Source organism: Arvicola amphibius, chromosome 9 (genome assembly GCF_903992535.2).
Source record: "Arvicola amphibius chromosome 9, mArvAmp1.2, whole genome shotgun sequence".
NCBI lineage: Eukaryota > Metazoa > Chordata > Mammalia > Rodentia > Cricetidae > Arvicola > Arvicola amphibius.
In genome coordinates, this window is record NC_052055.2 from 121,109,577 (window position 1) to 121,127,339 (window position 17,763).

At 52.6% G+C, this 17,763-nt stretch overlaps 1 protein-coding gene across 1 annotated transcript; it reads left to right on the forward strand.

Annotated features, from left to right (window-relative positions):
• The first annotated feature begins 1,660 nt into the window (after positions 1–1,660).
• Bnip5 (BCL2 interacting protein 5) lies at positions 1,661–17,647 on the forward strand. Its single transcript, XM_038343667.1, has 12 exons — positions 1,661–1,793; positions 7,329–7,949; positions 8,718–8,833; positions 11,222–11,286; positions 11,448–11,685; positions 13,053–13,184; positions 13,745–13,806; positions 14,027–14,276; positions 14,805–14,936; positions 15,483–15,547; positions 16,756–17,019; positions 17,612–17,647. Exons 1-12 carry the CDS (start codon positions 1,729–1,731, stop codon positions 17,645–17,647), a joined length of 2,046 nt encoding a protein of 681 aa, XP_038199595.1. The 5' UTR covers positions 1,661–1,728.
• Positions 17,648–17,763: the final 116 nt, after the last annotated feature.

A 17,763-nucleotide genomic window follows, 5' to 3' on the forward strand; every position in this document is an offset into this window, starting at 1 on the left:
CAGTGCCTCTATCTCTGGCATGCTGGGATTGAGGGTGTGCACACTGTGATGTCTTAATGGCTTTTGAATAAGGGGTCCTTGGTGCTCATTTGTATCGTGCCCCAGACACACCCTGTGGCTGGCCCTGCTCCTCAGACCCCAACTCTGTCTCTGGGGCTGTAGAGTAGGACTTGGTCTTGGGGGGCCTTGGACTCTGGTGGGGCGGTGCAGCCCCCTCTCGTAGGCACTGACGAGCGGGCGCATCTGCAGCAGCATCGCTGAGCTGCAGGAAGACCCCAGCCCTGCCCCTCCATTGGCTTCTTTAGGATGTGATACGATACACACCAGAAAGTTTATCATCATAACCACTTTCTGGTTTTTGTGTTTTGGTTTTTCAAGACAGGGTTTCTCTGTGGAGTCCTGGCTGGCCTGGAACTCGCTCTGCAGGCCAGGCTGCACTTGTAAAGGTGTGCACCATTAAAATGGCCAAAGCTAGTGCGTGTGTCTAAAACACGTTTATGCATATGTGTTTTGCTTACATATGTGTGTATGTTTATATACGTGTGTGTCTGCACGTGTGTGTGTATGCATGGTGCCAGCGAGGTCAGAAGAGGGCATTAGATCTCTTGTATTGGAATTATGGGTGATTTGTAAGTCATCACATGGGTGCTAGGAATGAAACCCAAGTTCTCTGCAAGAGCAGCCAGTGCTTTTAATCACTGAGCCAAATCTCCAGTCCCCAGAGCTGTTTTTTTTTTCTTTGTTTTGTTTTAATTTTTAAGGTAAGATAAAATGGAAAGAACCGGTAACCCCAAACGGTAACAAATCCCTACTGAGGAACTATTTGAATTAACTGATGGCTGCCAGGGTGGGGGGTCACTTTATTGGGGAGTTGTGCTGGTGAACTGATTGCCCTTGGACACAAAGGCAGCACTAATTACAGTAGGAGGGGCACACGTTGGTGGGGTCTGGAGGGGAGTGGAAGGGTAGAAGGGGAGATTCGGGCAGGAGTGTGGTCAAGATACAGTGTATGTATGTACAGGTGTATGTTAAAGAATTAAATACAAATATTAGAAACAAAAACAAACAGAAAAATCCGTGGTGACCCCACTCTCTGTAGAAGGGTCTGGATACTCGGCTTCCACCGTCAGTGCCGTGTCCAGTGACGCACGGCACACATCCCTTCCATGGCCTCTTCTAGCTCCTTCCATCTCCAGGGATCCTCAGCCATGACCAAGGGGGCTGTGGAGGTGATACCACCCCGCACAGCACAGTGACCAAGGGGGCTGTGGAGGTGACACCACCCCGCACAGCACAGTGACCAGGGGGGCTGTGGAGGTGATACCACCCCGTACAATACAGTGCTTCCCAGTAGGCTTTGCTTTCAGTTTCACATACCGGTCAGACATGTGGCTCGGGGACTCAGGTATAATAAGGAAGTTGTCAACTGAAACTACGCTTGTTTCTCCTCCTTGCTCCCCTGCTCCCCTGGTAGCTGAACCAAGCTTCCTATCTCAGGCACAGCCCAGAGGAGCGGGAAGCAGCCTGGGCGGGCAGTGACAGGTGGAGCAGTTGGGCCAGCCCTGCCCTCTGGTTGGCTACCTGTGAGCTCAGCTCTGGGAAGCAATGACATATATAACCCAGAAGTTCTGAGCCCCTCTGAACATTTCCAGCCACCCGTAGCAGCTTCTTCTTCTCCCTGGAGACATCAGACCCAAGCCTCAAAGGACTTCTACTTAACAGGGGGCAATGCCCCGATCCAGGAATCTCAGTCCAGGGAAGTCCCGGGACAGTGGCGACTTCCGTGGTTTGAGGTGAGTTAAATCCTCTCCTTGTGAACCTGGGCAATGGGTGGATATTTCAGGGTCCTGAAGGAAGCTAGACGTAAGAGTAATAGACCCCAAGTCCAGACCTGGCTCTGCTTCTAGCTTGCTGATCATCCTAGAATATTTTTCTTTCTTTCTTCTTTCTTTCTTTCTCTCTCTTTTTCTTTCTTTTTTGTTTTTGATTTTTGTTTTGTTATGTTTTTTCAAGACAGGTTTTCTCTATGTAACATTTCTGGCTGTCCTGGAACTCACTCTGTAGACCAGGCTGGTCTTGAACTCACAGAGATCCACCTGCCTCTGCCTCCCATGTGCTGGGGTTAAAGGTGTCATCACCGCTGGGCTCTTTTTTCTTATTTTTAAAAAGATGGAAAAGGGGCCAGCAGGATGGATCAACAGGTACAGGCGCTTGCTGCCCGACAGACAGCCTGAGTCCAGTCCCTGGAACCACAGAAAGGAAAAAGGAAGGATGACCCCCTCTGACCACCACATATGTGTCCCATGTGCCGTGGCATCCCCCCCCACATACCCACACCCCTCCACCCCATACATGCACCACACAAACAATGCCCACCTTACATCATACCCCTGCACCACAATATATACAAGCACACGCACACACACACACTTACATGTACACACATGAGCACATACATACACATATAAGAGAATTCAGGCCAGTCTAGCTGATCCACCGCAGTGTTCTGGGTTTTCTGCGGGATCTCCTGGGATCTTCGTGTGTTCAGGAAAGCACTGTGTGCTGATCTCTCTGGAACTGCAGAGGTCAAAGCCCTGGCAGCAGCCTCTGCCTACCCGCCTCTGCCCCTGGCCCCCACAATGTACCAAGACCAGCTGGGAGCATCAGAGAAGGATGCTCAGATGATAGGGACTCAGGGATCGCCAATAGATCTTGGGTAATTAGGGTCACAGGCTCGAACAGTAAGGGGTTTGGGGACTTTCTTTCAGTTATGTAAAGGAAGGGAGTGGAACTGCCACAACTCTGGTTGAGCCCCTCAGACTCCACCCCTGTGCAGGAAGGGTCCTCAGCAGTTTCAGGAAAACCTGCCAGAATGGGTCTGGAGGATTTCCAGGCTACACTGGGTGGACTTGGCACTTTGCAGGGCCTGTGTGCTGTAGGAACCCAAGAAAGACCTCACAGAAAAGATGAAGGCCTTGAACTGTCACATTTAACAAGCGGGGCCAGGCGCGGCACAGGACAAGCCTGGTGTTTCAGGAAAACGAGACCACCATGTGTCCCATTCCAGGCATGGCAGCGGAGGCTCAGGCGTCTCTGAGGATACCTCACTGCCCCACATGTGGAAGGCAAGAGCAGTGAGAGGAGCGGCACCATAGCAGGAGTCCGAGTGATGGATGCATAGTTAGCTTCTCCTGGCTCTTGCTTGGAAGGTTGAGAGCTGCGGGTGGCAGGGACCCATGAGAGACAGGGTGAGCTCAGCCTAGCCATTGGCCGTGAGGTTGTGAGGCCCGCTCTGGGTTCATAGGCTTGTGTCTGGGGTGCATGTGTCCATTGCACACATGTGTGTGTTTAAAAGATGTTGCGTGGTATAGGAGTGAGAAGACAGGGTTTGGAATGGGATGGTGGCTGGGGGTGGGGAGGGGTGGGGGTGGGGAATATTCAGGCCTAGCTCTCTGCTCCCAGCACTGGGACTTTGGCCTTGTGTCAGTGGCTCAGGATCTCAGTCCCCCATGTCAGACTGTCTGATTCATGGGGCACTGCGATCACAGAGGTGAAAGGGCTCACAGTGTGTTTGTGGATAATTATGTATTTGTTCCATAAATCCCCAGGACCTGCCTAGCCAGGGGTGGGAACAGGAGGGAAGCTGCTGGCCAGGCATCCCTTATGGATCTTAGCTGTGAAGCCAGCAGCAAGCTGGGCCGTGCAATTTTAGCCTCATACACTCGAAACAGACAGTATAGGACGTTCTGAATTAGGGCAGGCTGACAGTGTGCACGCTGTGTTCCTCAAGGCCTTCCGTGGCATCTGTGAGGCGACGTGTTTGAAATGCGTATAAGGGTGGAGAAGGGAGCACTTTGTGGCAGGAGAGAAACAGGCAAGGCAAACATAACGATGAGGTCAGAGTTCAGTTTAGAAAATATGCCAAACACAGCCTCGTGCTGGGGACAACCATGCCAGCTTAGTGTGACTTCTCTGGTCCTTTGTGGCTGTGAAATGAGTCACGGGAGTCATTTTCCCACTGTAAGCTCTGTGATCTGTGCATCACCAGGCACTTCTGGCTAGAGTGGACTTTGTTCTGAAGTCTCCTCTCAGCTATGTCAATAAATGTGTTTACACCAACGGCTGGGTTTCTACGCAATATAGCTGGGTTGTTATGGGTTCCTGGTCTGAGCCAGGGCAGGATTCCCCTACAGTCAGGCCAGACTTGGGCACAAAACTAAGAAACAGGGAAGGAGAGAGTCAGTTGTCCGTGATGACTCTAGATAGACGAAATATCACACTGAGAACACCTAGAAAGACGAGTGGCCATGTAACATGGGAGGTGGGTCATTGTCTTCTCAGGGAAACAGACTATCCCCAGAAGAAGGCCTCTCTGGGCAAAAAGGCTCACCCACTCTGGACAGCCTGGATCTGAAAGAGTGTTTCTAGAACATTCCAAAGAAGGAGCAGGCAGAGGGGCCAGGGGAGAGTAGAGACCAGTTCAGTCAGTTGAAACCACCTGAAAAAAGCTGCCGGGAGGTGGTCATGGGGCCAAAGGCCAGGACGCCTTGGGCAGGAGGCTGGCAAGAAAGAAGAGGGCCTGGGGTTGAAGGTCAAGAGGTCTTGGGGACCCTGGAGGGGTCCTTCACTGGGAAACTTGGGAAGAATTGTGGGACTGTGTGGATGCAGTGAAGTCAGGCAGCAGGAAGAGGCTGGGTTCATCTCCACCGCTGGGGAAAACTGTTTCCAAAGCAACCTTTCTTTCAGCTGAGTGGGGATGCTCTCCTACCTGCTGTGGGATGGAGCCCTGGGCCACGCCACCTCAGGGAAGAAGAGGGGCCTGAGCCAAATAGTGTGTCCTATCAGTGACTGCTTCCGTGGTTTGGTCGGCCAGCTGTCCTGGCTGACAGAAACCCTGACCACTGTTTGGTCAGGCTCGACTTCCTTCAATCTAATTAATATAATCAAGTCCACTGGTCTAAATTTGACTTCTCCTGAGTCCGCATACCCTCTAGCCCCAGCTTTATCAGTTTAAACACCAGAGTATCCTGTTTTAGATGTACGTTAAGTCCCGCTCACGATTGTATCCTTAGCTCCAGTGGGATTCCGGAGGCATAGCTAGTGGTGGTAAAAGCCAGAAGTGAGCGTGGGGAAAGTCAAATATTTCCCTCCATGTTTGCTTCTCCTTATCCCACCCAGAACTGTGTTTTAGAAACACAACAGCAAGGCGGCCGGCCTCTGGGGCTTTCTGGAACACGAGCCAGTTTCTATGTGAGATGCAGGCAATATTGTGGGTTTCTACATGGCCCATATGTTCCCTTTAAGGAACATTAATAACCAGAGCTGCTGTCCAAACTGCTCACCTCCTCACCTGGCCAGCAACATCCTCACTTCCTTCAGGATGGTCCATGCATGACAGCAGCAGTGTGGTCTCCATGGCCCATAGTGATGGTGGCCTGCTGTGGGGTCTGCATCTCCCAGCCCAGACAGAGGCCTGAAAGACACCTTCAAATCTCCCGGGGCTCACCCTCAGCTTCCCGCTGCTTATTATCCTTTCGTGAGCTCTGCTCAGATCACACACACAGGGAATCGCAGCTCTAGATGCTTTATTCTTAAATTATTTACATTTTAATTGTGTGTGTGTGCTTGTGCCACTGCACTGGGTGAAACTCAGAGGACAACTTTTCAGAGTCAGAGTGTGCCTTCTACCACGTGGGTCCCAGGGATTGAACTCAGGTCGGCAGGTTTAGCAGCAATCACCTTTATCCTCTGAGGCATCTCACCAGCCCAATTCCAGATTCTTATTTTTCCTCTGTGGTAGACCCATCAGTAGGATATATTTAAGATAAATTAACTAGTTAATAAAAGCAAGGGATGTGATGGAAATATGTATTTTATTGTGTGTGTGTGCACACGTGTGTGTGTGTGTGTGTGTGTGTGAACAGCCATATATATGACTGTGGACAAGAGCAGATCCGTCATGTGGAGGTGCCTGTGGAGGCAAAAGAGAGCGTCAGATCCCCTTGGAGCTGGAGTTATAGACAATTGTGAGCCGTCTGAGGTGGTGCTAGGGACAGAACTGGGGGCCTCTGGAAGAGCAGTACACTCTTGAAACTGCTGAGCCATCTTACCAGCTCATGACATATATAATATATATGTATATTATATATCAATATATATGCAAGATGCATATTAATATAGTAATTATATATATTCAAAGCACCCACATCAGACAACTCACAACAGCCTCTTGTACCTCCAGCTCCCTTGGGTTCAACACTCTCTTCCTGTACCTCCAGCTCCAGTGGGTTTAACACTCTCTTCTGACTGTGCACACATGTGCTCACATGCGCATATCCACAAACACATATGCCCAAACACGCTGGGCATGGTAACACATACCTGTAGTTCTAGCACTTGGGCAGATCTCTGTGAGTCTGAGGCCAGCCTGGTCTACATTTTGAGTTCCAGGACAGCCAGGGCTACGTAGAGACCCTTGTCTTGAAAAAAATAAACAAAACAAATGGTAGAAAGGGGGAGAAGGGCATACAGGAGACACAGGGGTATGGCCCAGAGGGAGAAATCTTGCCTAGCATGTTCAAGGATCTGGGCACCAGCCCCAGTGCTAAAAACATAAATGTGACTTATAGAAACGTGAACAGCTTGCTGCCCTGAGTATCAAACAGGCCAGGTCAAGGTGTGACCATGTACCTCAGGAGACCGAGGCATGGCCGAGAGGTGGAGGCTAACCTGGGCTACATTATGAGAACTTGTATCTAAATCAACAATGAAGAAAAGGGAGAAAGGAAGGCGGGAGGGAGGCAGCAGCACCCAGAGCCCGGCTTGCTCCCCTCAGGGCTGCAGCTTGGGTCCTAGCTGTTCCTGAACCTTTGGGTGTAAATGAGGCTCAGGGGCTACCCAAGCCTTGTGCTTGGTTTTTCTCTGTGGGCTGCAGTTCTGGCCTTTGATTCTCAGATCAACCACAGTTGCAGTTGCGTGCAGTGTGGGCAAGGAGGAGCGTGAGGGTCCCGTTTCTGCTGCAGCAAAGGTCTCCTGACCAGTTAGCTATTTTAGAGTCGCAAACCCAAAATCTTCTGGGGATGTGCTTCTCTGGGCCTCTCTGGTGGTGCTACAAGCCAGTTGGAGAATGTGGTTCCATTTCCTTCTCTGAAAAATGGGGGTGGTGACCCCCTTCCCTGTGGGGTTGTCGTTAAACAAGATGGAAGTTTTAAAGCATTACCAGGGGAGGGTGGCCACACAGCATGGGAGGTGCATGAGTGCAGGGGGACACGGGTCAGGGTCAGTCTTCGACTGAACTCTCCTGAGTGAGCTGTTTGCTTTGGTTGTAGCCCAATGGAGACCCGGAGGGGCCCGAAGAAGCCTCCCACAGATAAGAGAACCCAATCCTTGGACCGGCAGGTTCTCAAGGACTCTGAGTCCGCGAACTCCAAGTACTCCTCTGGGCCCACCCACAGGAAGGTGCTTCGCAGGACAGCCAGCGATGAGACCAGAGGTTCTGGGAGCCCCCATCACTTTGCAGAGGCCCAGGAAGCTGTGGTCGCAGCACCCCCTCTAGGAGAAGGGAGCGAATTTCTCCCCTGTGAGCAGGGGACCCTAGAAGGCACTAAGAAAGAGAGGCCCCCAAAGCAAGCCCAGCAGAGCTGGATTAGCATGTTCCTGAATATCTTATTCCTGAGGTTTGATCTAGAGGAGCCCAGAGAAAAGGCCAGCAAGAAATCAAAGGGAAAAGGAGAGACCAAGCTCCCAGAGGCAACGGAGGAGCCAGCCGTCAGGAAGAAATCCCAGGAGAAGAGGACCAACCGCAAGAAACCCACTCATAAGAAGCCTGCTCCCGAAGAGCCTACAGGGCCCCAGAACTCAGAGGCAGAAGGCCAAGAGAACTTACTGCCCAGCTTAGCTGCCTCCCATGCGGCCGAGGAGGCTAACCTGGGGCTGATCTGCAGGGGTGAGCAGACTAGGGTAACCCTATTGTCCCACCCTCAAGGACCAGGGTGCCCCAAGTTTGTCTACTAAATGTCCTCCACTGAGGTCAGATGTGGACAGTGAGGGACATTTCTATGAGGTTGAATGGCTGAACACTTGAGACTAACCCATTGGGGTGCCACCATTCCATATACTGCATGGCCTAGGGCTGGTGACACCCCTCTGGGCCTTAATGTGCCCTCCGTCCCATCTACAAAAACAGATAAAATAGTTGCTGTCTCATGGGTCGACGCAGCTCATACAAAATCAATGCAATGAGATTTGGGGAGGAGTGGAAGTAGCTGATTTCTTGCCCCACAGGTCTATGGGTGCCGGCCAGGTGCTCTGTCTAGACCCTGCCCCTGAAGAACAAATCTGCTATGGTAGTTTTTGCAATGGCCACCCTTGGAGCCTTTGAGTCCTCCATGGTAAAAGGAGAGAGCAGGCGTCCCTGCCCCAGGCGTCCCTGCAGCTGGGGATGTGGAGGTGACATCTCCTCCACTCCCAGGGCCTCAGCTGTGTGCTGGAGGCTTCTGTGTAACCATAGACTCTAATGGGAAGGAGGCTCCGGGGAGAGCTGGAGGGAGGGCATCCTGGCCTGGGCCCCCCCACTCACTGGGAAATCTTAGCCAGTTTCTGATCTGGGGTGAGGCTGCAGCCTGAGCTGTTACTCGGTGGAATCCACGTACCTGTGGGTTAACAAGGTTGGGAGAATGTCATTAACCCAGGCGTCTGCTCATTTGACTTCCAGAGAGACCAGAGTCTGAAATCCCTCAGGCCTTGCCCACCGAGGGAGGCCATGCTGAATCCTCAGAGAGTTCTGCCCAAGCCGCAGGTCCCCCATCAGAAGAGGACCCTCAGCAGCCTGACCGTGAGTTGCAAATGTCTAGGGTCCTTCTTTCCTTATGGGTAGGAGACTGTACCAAACTAGAAGGGCCACTCAGGGTGAGACCTAACGGGGTGAGTCTACACACACACACACACACACACACACACACACACACACACACCTTTCATGTCTATCTTGCCGCTTCTGGTACTGGGAGCTTATTTTCGAGTCTGAGAGGAAGGCAGAAGTTCCAGAAAGGCAGCTGGCAAGCACTCCTGCCTCTGAGTCAATGGGAATATGCCTTCGCTTTCAATCTCTCAAATGTACTTAAAAATATAGAGGAGAGGGCTGGAAAGATGGCTCAGTGGTTAAGAGCACTTATTGTTCTTCCAGAGGTCCTGAGTTCAATTCCCAGCACCCACATGGTGGCTCACAACCATCTATAATGAGATCTGGTGCTCTCTTCTGGCATGCAAGGGTACATGTAGACAGAACACTGTGTGCATAATAAATAGATAAAGATTTAAAAAAAAAGGGCTGGAGAGATGGCTCAGCGGTTAAAGAGCACTGCCTGCTCTTCCAAAGGTCCTGAGTTCAATTCCCAGCAACCACATGGTGGCTCATAACCATCTTTAGTGAGGTATGGTGCCCTCTTCTGGCCTTCAGACATATACACAGACAGAATATGGTATACATAATAAATAAATAAATATTTAAAAAAAAAGATTTAAAAAAAATATAGAGAGGAGAGGGGCCAGAAGTGTAGCTCAGTTGGAAGAAAGCTTGCCTGGCACACACAAGGCTGGCATTAGATCCCCAGCATCGCATAAATGGAGTGTGGCGTGTAAGCCTGTAAGACTAGCACTGGGTAGGTGGAGGCAGGAAGGTTACAGATTCAAACACCAGGCAGTGGTGGCGCAGGCGTTTAATCCCAGCACTTGGGAGGCAGAGGCAGGTGGATCTCTGTGAGTTTGAGGCCAGCCTGGTCTACAGAGCGAGTTCTAGGATAGCCAAGTCTAAGCAGAGAAACTTTATGTAAAACAAAACAAAGAAGTTCAAAGTCACTTGCTACACAGTGACTGCAGGAGACCAGTTTAAGCTACAGGAGATCCTTCTCACCTATCATCTGTCTGTCTGTCTATCATCTATCTGCCATCTATCAATCATCTATTTAATCTATCTTATCTATTTGTCTATTTACTATACCTACTACTTACCTATACAAGTAGGCACTGAAGGTGTAGTTAGGCAGGGACTCTGCTTAGCACGTAAGAGGCCTTGGGCTTAAATAAATAAAACAGATATATGCAATAATGGAAAGAATTATCCAGTGGCCACAGCTAGGAGCTGTCAGAACTATATGTCAGAACCATAGGGAATAAAAAGACATTTCATCTCTACGGACACCTTCACCGCCCCTAACCAATCCTAACACACCCTCCTCATCTAATTCTCTAAAAAGCTGGACCATGCAAGAGGTAGAAAGACTTTTCTGTGCCCAGTTTGTAAGGCATTCGGTTTATAGTTGCCTCATAGGCTGCGTCAGGAAACCGGAAGCCAGGGGGACTGGTGTGCAAGAGAGCTGGACTGAGGGGCAGAGACTCTGCAGCTGGCCCAGGCACAGAGGCTTGCTCTCTGTGCAAGCAGACCTTTGGCACACGGCTAGTGGAGTGGGCACTATCCCCCGGGGAATATTCTCCCGCACGACGTGCAGCGGAGGTGATTATGAGGCAGGGCCACTGTGACCCGATGTGCCAGCCAGTGTCTTCTCTGAGCCTTAGGCTGGGGATCTGCCATTTCTACAGACCCCTGGGAATGGCGTAGGCTGGAAGACTTGGGGTCAGCCTTGGGAAATGTTTCTAAGTCCTGTTTCTTGTTTGATGTCTGGACAACCTCTGAGAGAGACAGGGTGAAATTGTGATACAACATTTCACAGGGACAGTTCTAAAGACCCAGAGAGGGTAAAGAAACGTAGCCGTCACCAACCACAACACTGACATTCACGGGTCTCTGAAGGTCAGTTAACAGGGCAGACTGAATTCCTGGACATCTGGTCTTGAATCCCTACGTAAAATGTCATGCTTTGGGCTGTTCCACCAAGGCTGACGACCTGAGTTTAATTCCCGGAACCCACATAATAGAAGGGGAGAACAGACTTCCCAAAATTGTGCTCTGACCCCCACATGTGAACTGCTTCTCTTCTCCTTAATAAAAAAATTTAAATTAATTAAAAAAAACTTAAAAAGTCATACCTTGGCTTCCCTGTGACTAGGGGTGGTTAGTTGGGGACATGGGGCTTTCCCCATTGCAACCCTTTAATGAGCTGCTGTGGATGCCCGAGAGAACCAGACTGGCCTCGTTCACACTCGGGGTTCAGATCCCAACACTGCCGGGGTACTTAGGAGTGGTGGTACCTGTGCTCTCTTGCAGAAGAAGAACTCATCTGGAAGATCGTGGAGTTGCTCAAGAGAGCAGGGGACCGTCTGGAGGAAGAGGTGAGGCGCTGGCATCAGAGACCGCCTGCAGGGCTCCTGCAGCTCCCGGTTCGTGCCCCGCCTGCCCTTCCTTGTTAGCCCCACTCCCACTCCCTGTCTGGGGCTGCCTCGACCCTCTCCCCAAGGTCAGGCTCCTGATTCACGTTCTCTCTCCTCCACAGCAAGCGCAAGTCCCTCAGCCGGAAGTGGCTCCACAAAAGCCAACACCGCCCCCCAGGAAGAAATCCCAGGAAAAGAAGTCCACCCTGAAGAAAGCCTTGTCCCTCAAGAAGCCTGCCTCCGAGGAACCCAAGAGAGTGGCTGTAGCCACTGCCCATGGCCCAGAAACCCGACCCAAGAGGCCCAGCTTCCTACCCCTGTGTCTTAGTGGCCAGCGACTTTCCGCCTCCAGCAACCTTGGTGAGCAGGTTCCGGCAGTTGTCATAGCAACTGGGGCCTCCTTCCTGCTCTGAAATCTTCCCAGGGCTGGGATTGGCCAGTTTCGTTCTGATGTCCACACTAGGCCTTCAGCGGTGTGGAGAGGGTTGGGGATGGAGAAGGGACGGAAGCTGGTCACCTCCACATGGCCTCACTTGGGTGCAGACAGCACACCTGAGCCCTTGATGGGACTGTATGCCAAGACCTCAACCACCGCCGTCTCTGAGCGGGACTGGGGATGTTTTCATGACAGAACTGGAGATGGAGGAGGGCTGGGTTCCCAGCTACCTTTTCTTTTTCCCTCTTAATATGTGTGGATGTTTTGCCTACATGTATGTCTGGGTACCATGTGCATGTCTGGCATCTGTGGAGGCCAGAGGTGGCATTGGATACCCTGGAGCTGGGGTTACAGATGTTTGTGAGCCACCACACGGGTGCTAGGAGTGAAAGCAGCTTCCTCTAGACGAGCATCGGGTGATCTTAACCACTGAGAACTCCTCACACACACCCCTATTTTGTTGTTGATGCTTGATTTGTTTTCTGTTTGTTTGTTTGTCTCACTTTGCCCAAGCTGGTCTCAAACTCCCTTGTGTAGCCAAAACTGTCCTTGAACTTCTGGTCTTCCTGCCTCCCCAGATGCTAGGCTCCTGCACCACCATTGGGTTTCTTTCCTACTAGGAATTGAGCCCAGGTCCTTGTGTCTGCCAGGCAAGCAGGCGACCAGCTGAGTGCCCCAGGCTCTCCCAGTTCCCTCTGACTGGTCTCTGTGTCTCTGATTGCTCTCTGTGTCCTACTGTCCGTGTCTCCGTTTGTCTTAGGCAGTGAGGAAGCTGAGTACAGGGGTGAGGAAGCCGGGTGCAGGGGTGAGGCAATGTGGTCATAGTCACGTGACAGAGTTACAGTGACAAGGACCGATTACATTGGTTCTTACCCTCCCTGGGGGTGGGGGGAGTGCGGGCAGGGAGCCAGTCTCCCAGACACTTGACTAGGAGAGTTTCTGGCTTAGAGAGTGTGCATCTGGAGTCATAAGAGGATAGATTTTCGTGCAAGACTGTTTAGGCCATGAACCTTCATTAACGTCACGGAGCCAGGCATCTTTTGCCCCCCGGTGACCCAAGCCAAACAGGTTGAGCTCGGTAGAGAGACCCGTGGAAAGGGGAAAGGGCAGAGAAGCAGGGGGAACGCAGCTCTGGGGGCTGCAGAAAGCCAAGCAGGGCCCCTGACCTGGCACAGCCCAGAAGTTAACTGAGCCCAACAGAACCCGAGGGCAACGTACACTGGCACCCGCCTGGGCTCAGGGCCAGCCGCTGGACGTGGTCACACACTTAACTGCTCTTTCCCCTTCCCAGACTCAGAGGAGCCCGGATTCCATGAGGTCCAATCTGTAGACCCCGGATGCTCACATCCCCCTGAGTACCACACCCCAGCTGTGTGTCAAGGACCAGTGGAGAGGCCACCGAGGGACAGAGCCTATGAATCTAGTTAGTACCCTGCTCCTCAGAGACCCCCTCAGAGAACCTGTCTTGACTCTGCCATCTGTAGAAGAGAAACTGAAGCAGAGAGGGAGGCTGTGGCCTGTTTCAACCTCCCCTTGGGAAAGCGGCAGGCTGTGGGGACAGCATGGGCCCTGAGCACCCTTCCTCGGCTGGCCTCGGTGTCCTCATTTGGCAAGGGTGGGCTTTGCGAGTTGCTGGGGTCCCTGAGCCATAGTCTGTGAGGAATGGGAGGCGGTGCGGACAGGCTGCATCAGCTACTGTGTGCTGTCATTCCCGTTAGGGTGGCCGAGGACACTTTATCGTTGGCGGAGCCAGGCCTGGATGTGAAATACTGTCAGGACCACACACTTGGAGACCTCTGGGGGCTGGGGGAGCTGGGGAGATAGCAGGCAGTGTTAGTGCCTCAGAGGCACGAGGGCCCACGTTTGCACGCTAGAGTATACGTGCAAAGAGGAACAACGGAAGGGCTGGGGTGTGCGGACCTGCACCGAGGACGTGAGGGCGGGTCACGGAGGCTTTTGTAAGAAACCCTGTCCTTGTCTTAGGAGAATTCAGGCGGAAGATCCTGGTCCTATTCAAAAACGCGGAGGAACAGAAGGGAGAGCAGGTGAGACTCCTTTCCCCGCTATCCTGCTTTTCGGGGGACCCCCACACCCTTTTGCTTCATTCTAAGCCCTGTACTGGCCTCCCCCAGACCTCACTCCCCAGTTCCAAATACCATCACCCTCTACTGGGTTACACTGTCTATCTAGGCCATAGTTTACCTTTGACCTTTGACCTTCTCCAAGTCAGGGACCCTGCCTCAGTTTCTCTCTTCCTCCCCATAGCAAGTTCAAGTGCAGGAGGCAGAGGAGGCTGGAGAAAACTCCACTCCCGCTCCCAAGGTGAAGTCACTCAGGAAGAAGTCGAATCTCCGGCGGGCCTTTTCCCTCAAGAAGCACAGCCCCAAGGATTCCAAGAGAACAGAGGCTTCGGGGACTCCCGGTGCTGCCAGCCCGGAGGCCCGGCCACACAAGAAGCACGGCTTCCTGCCCACGTGTGTCAGTGGCCACAGAGCTTCCATCTCCGGGGACCCAGGTAAGCAGGCCTGGTGTCTTGACATCAGCTTCCTGCTGTGGGAAGAGTGGGGGTGGGCAATCTTCAGCAGGACACCCACCAAAAAACTCAGAGTTCCCTCTTCTTGAAAACAAACGTGTTATTAGATCTGTAATTGTCTGTTAGATGTCTCGAGGGGACACTGACAGAAACAGACCAGGGGACTGTTGGATGGGACCACACTAAAGCATGAGGCCCATTGGTGTACCCTGATAGCCTGGTATTAATTAGCCCAGTGCCTGCTGTATGTACCACTAACACAGTACCCTCTCACTTAACATGGGAAGTCCGTCTTATGATTCCATTTGACAGCCGGGGAAGGTGGAGTTCAGACTGACCGGGCTGTGATTTTGCTGGGTGGGAGCCATGGGCTTGTCCCTGTGCTTTTCCAACTGTAGACTGAGGAAGGCAGAGGACAGAGAGGGAACACTGAGATCCCCTGAGGAGGAGGGCAGGGCCAGGGCCTCCCCAGGACCGGGATAGATGTCAAGTTCATCTTTTTCTCTGCAGAAGACCTGGAGTTCCAGACGCTGGAGGCTGCAGGAGGGGAACCAGCCGGGTCCCCAGAAGTTCCTTGTCGGTCTAGAAGAGTCACACTAGATGAGCAGCCTCTACCTCTACCAGAGGGAGCCTCGGAATCTAGTCAGTATATCCTGCGTCCACAGAGATAGCTTCTGCCAGCTCCTCTTGCACACGATAGCCCAGGATAAGTAGGATTGCTCCTGGGGTAGAGAGAACAGCTGAACCCTGCCTCCAGAGACCTTACAGTGGGGACAGGGACCACCCGTGTGCTCTTTAAACTTGGGCTCCTGGGTGAAGGGGGCATTAGTCCAGTTCACTGCTGTAGGCGGTTCTGCCTTGGTCCAACTTGAGCTCCCAACCGCTTGTAATGACCTCTCCTTGTGGGTTTCCTACATACCTCAGCCCAAACCAGCAAGGAGGGGCTGATGACCCCACTGAGTGGCCCTCCTGTTGTGGCAGCTGGTAGCTAGCCACCCGGGGTGCAAGTCTCCATTCTCGATGCTAGGAGCCCTCAGTTTCCCCGAGTGTCAGGTTGGACCCGAGTGCAGTCCCAGGTGGAGGGAGCATGAATCTTTATTTGGTCAGCTATACTGCTGTGGCGGTCTGTCATGGGCACTGTCATGGGTGTCTCAGGGACAGCTTCTCATCCTTCCTCTCTTCCCTCAGAGGAGTCCGTCATCCAGAAGTTGGTGGAAGGTCTCCAAGAGGCAGACGACGAGCTAGGAAGGCAGGTGAGTGCCCCTTAAACTCTTTAGGAGGATGCTGGGGCTCACACACCCTCCTCTGAGACCTGTGTACTCCTTCTCAGTGACCTTGGTTGTGTCTCTGTACCTTGCTGAGCCTCAGCTGCCTCTTATGCAAAACAGGGATACTTCCTGCTTGCCCAGACAGTGCCTGTGTAGAGAACGCCCGCACGGCAGGTGAAGAGAATGTTGATTTAAGGTAACAGGATGCAGGCAGGCTAGGGCGATGGCTCAGCAGTAAGAGCCTGAGTTCAAAGCCCAAGCACACATGTAAAAAAGCCAGACATGGCCTCATGCCTCTGTAAGCCCAGAGCTCTATGGGGGTGGTGACACACACACCAGAATGTCAGAATGTTCAGTGGCTCCCCAAGCCAAATCCCCAGCACCCCAAGACCTTGCACCGTCCAACACTTCAGATCCTGCTGCAAGGACACTTTCTGCCGTGGCAGCCACGCTGATGAGCAGCTTGGCTGGATCCAGTTCTTTCAAGCTTGTAGCTTACCTGCCTGTGATCAGCCATCTCCCGAAAGTGACAGGCTGGTCCCGTGTGAAGGTGTCTCAGCTTCCCAGCCCCAGCATGTCTGCATCTCACCACCTAGTGACCCAGAGACCCTGCAACCATGTGCAGCAGGGAAAAATCAACACTGAGCAGCCTCCACCATGGATGCTGGGAGTGAGGGTCTGAAGACCCCAGCCCTCCCTAAGACACATCCACACACCCTCTGGGCCCCCTTGTCCCAGGTCCTTATACCCCGTCAGTGTGCCCCCAGATCTCAAATAAACCACATGGGACCCAAGTCTTTGTTTTGGGGGGTCCCCTGTCCCCCAGGAGACCCCGGCTGCCATATCCAGATATGAAGAGAAGGAAACTGACCAAAGGGCCTTAGAGTGGCACTAAGCGGCCATTAAATATTCTGCATGAACTGTCTTGCTTCTACCCCTAATCATTTTGGAGAGGGGGATCTGGTTTCCCCATTTTTATAGTCAAACAGAGGCTCAGAGGAACACGTTCTGCACAGAGTGGTATGCATGTGACTTCAGTTTTTGCTGTGCCCTGCAGCTGTGGGCCATTCTTGTACAGTGAGAGTGGGTGGCAAAGGGATTTAATAAAGGGGTGCTCGCAACGGATACTAGGGAGCAGGCTGGGGTGGCAGGGACTCTGCCAGCAGCACTGGCGACCTCCACTCTTGTTCCAGATCCGGCAGTACCCCAGCTTCAGAGACTTTTTCAATCAGTTCTCGGAAGCCTCCCTCAGGAAGCTGGTGGCCACCTTAGAGAGACAGAAGGCCCGCCTCTCAGAGGAAGACGGGAGCCTCGTCAACAGACCCCCGCCCTGCGCCTTTGGCTCACTGAACAAGTTTGCCGCCAACCACAGCTGTGCCATCTGCACCCTCATGCAATCCAGAGGCCAATACCAGGGCCACAGTTATGCCCACTTCCTGTCTAGGAAGGCCCAGCAGGTGAGAGTCGGAGGGGAGGGGCATCAATGGGACAGAAGGGACAAGTGGGGTCTTCTGACTTTTCTGATATGGTCAATCAGACTCTAAAGTCTTCTCTCAAAATAACCTTTATTTGTTGTGTGTGAGCACGTGCCCAAGCACCATGCATGTGAGTGCCACAGCACACCTGTGGAGGTCAGGGGACAACTTGTAGGAGTTGGCCCTCTCCTGCCATGTGGGTCCAGGCTTAGTGGCAAGTACCTTTACCTGCCGAGCCAGCTTTCTGGCCCCTCAGTCAGACTGTTTAGGCTTCAGTTCAAACGCCACCTCCTGGCCACAAACTCCTGAGACGGTTCTAAACCTCAAGGACAGAATTAAGTGGTAGTCAAATGTCAAAGGACTGGCAGCGGAGGCAGGTGAAGCCAGCAGGTGGCGATGCAGTGTGGATGATCAGACTTGGAGACTGTAGCTGAGGTGGAGGGACTGGGGACAACAGGGTGTGGTGGGGAGGGCTGCAAAGGCTAGTGGGCCCAGCGTGGGTGTGGACGGGGGCATAGGAAGCTTGCTGTCTGCAGAGTGGGACCTGCTGACTGGCTGTGACTCTCCCCCCTAGAACATCATGAGTCTGGATGGTCAGAGTCCAGACTGAAGGCCGCATCTCATACCCAAGTTCTTCCGGACTAGCCAGAGTCAGCAGCTTTGGCTAGAGACCCCAAAGACACTGCAGGATGGCCCGGTTCTGTGCGTCCCCAACACACCTGGAGC

Coding starts and splice junctions, on each gene's coding strand:
- Bnip5 (XM_038343667.1), top strand. CDS start 1,729: ATGCCCCGATCCAGGAATCTCAGTCCAGGGAAGTCCCGGGACAGTGGC. Junction 8,834..11,221: donor GGACCCTCAGCAGCCTGACC/GTGAGTTGCAAA, acceptor GCTCTCTTGCAG/AAGAAGAACTCATCTGGAAG. Junction 14,277..14,804: donor TTCCATCTCCGGGGACCCAG/GTAAGCAGGCCT, acceptor TTTTCTCTGCAG/AAGACCTGGAGTTCCAGACG.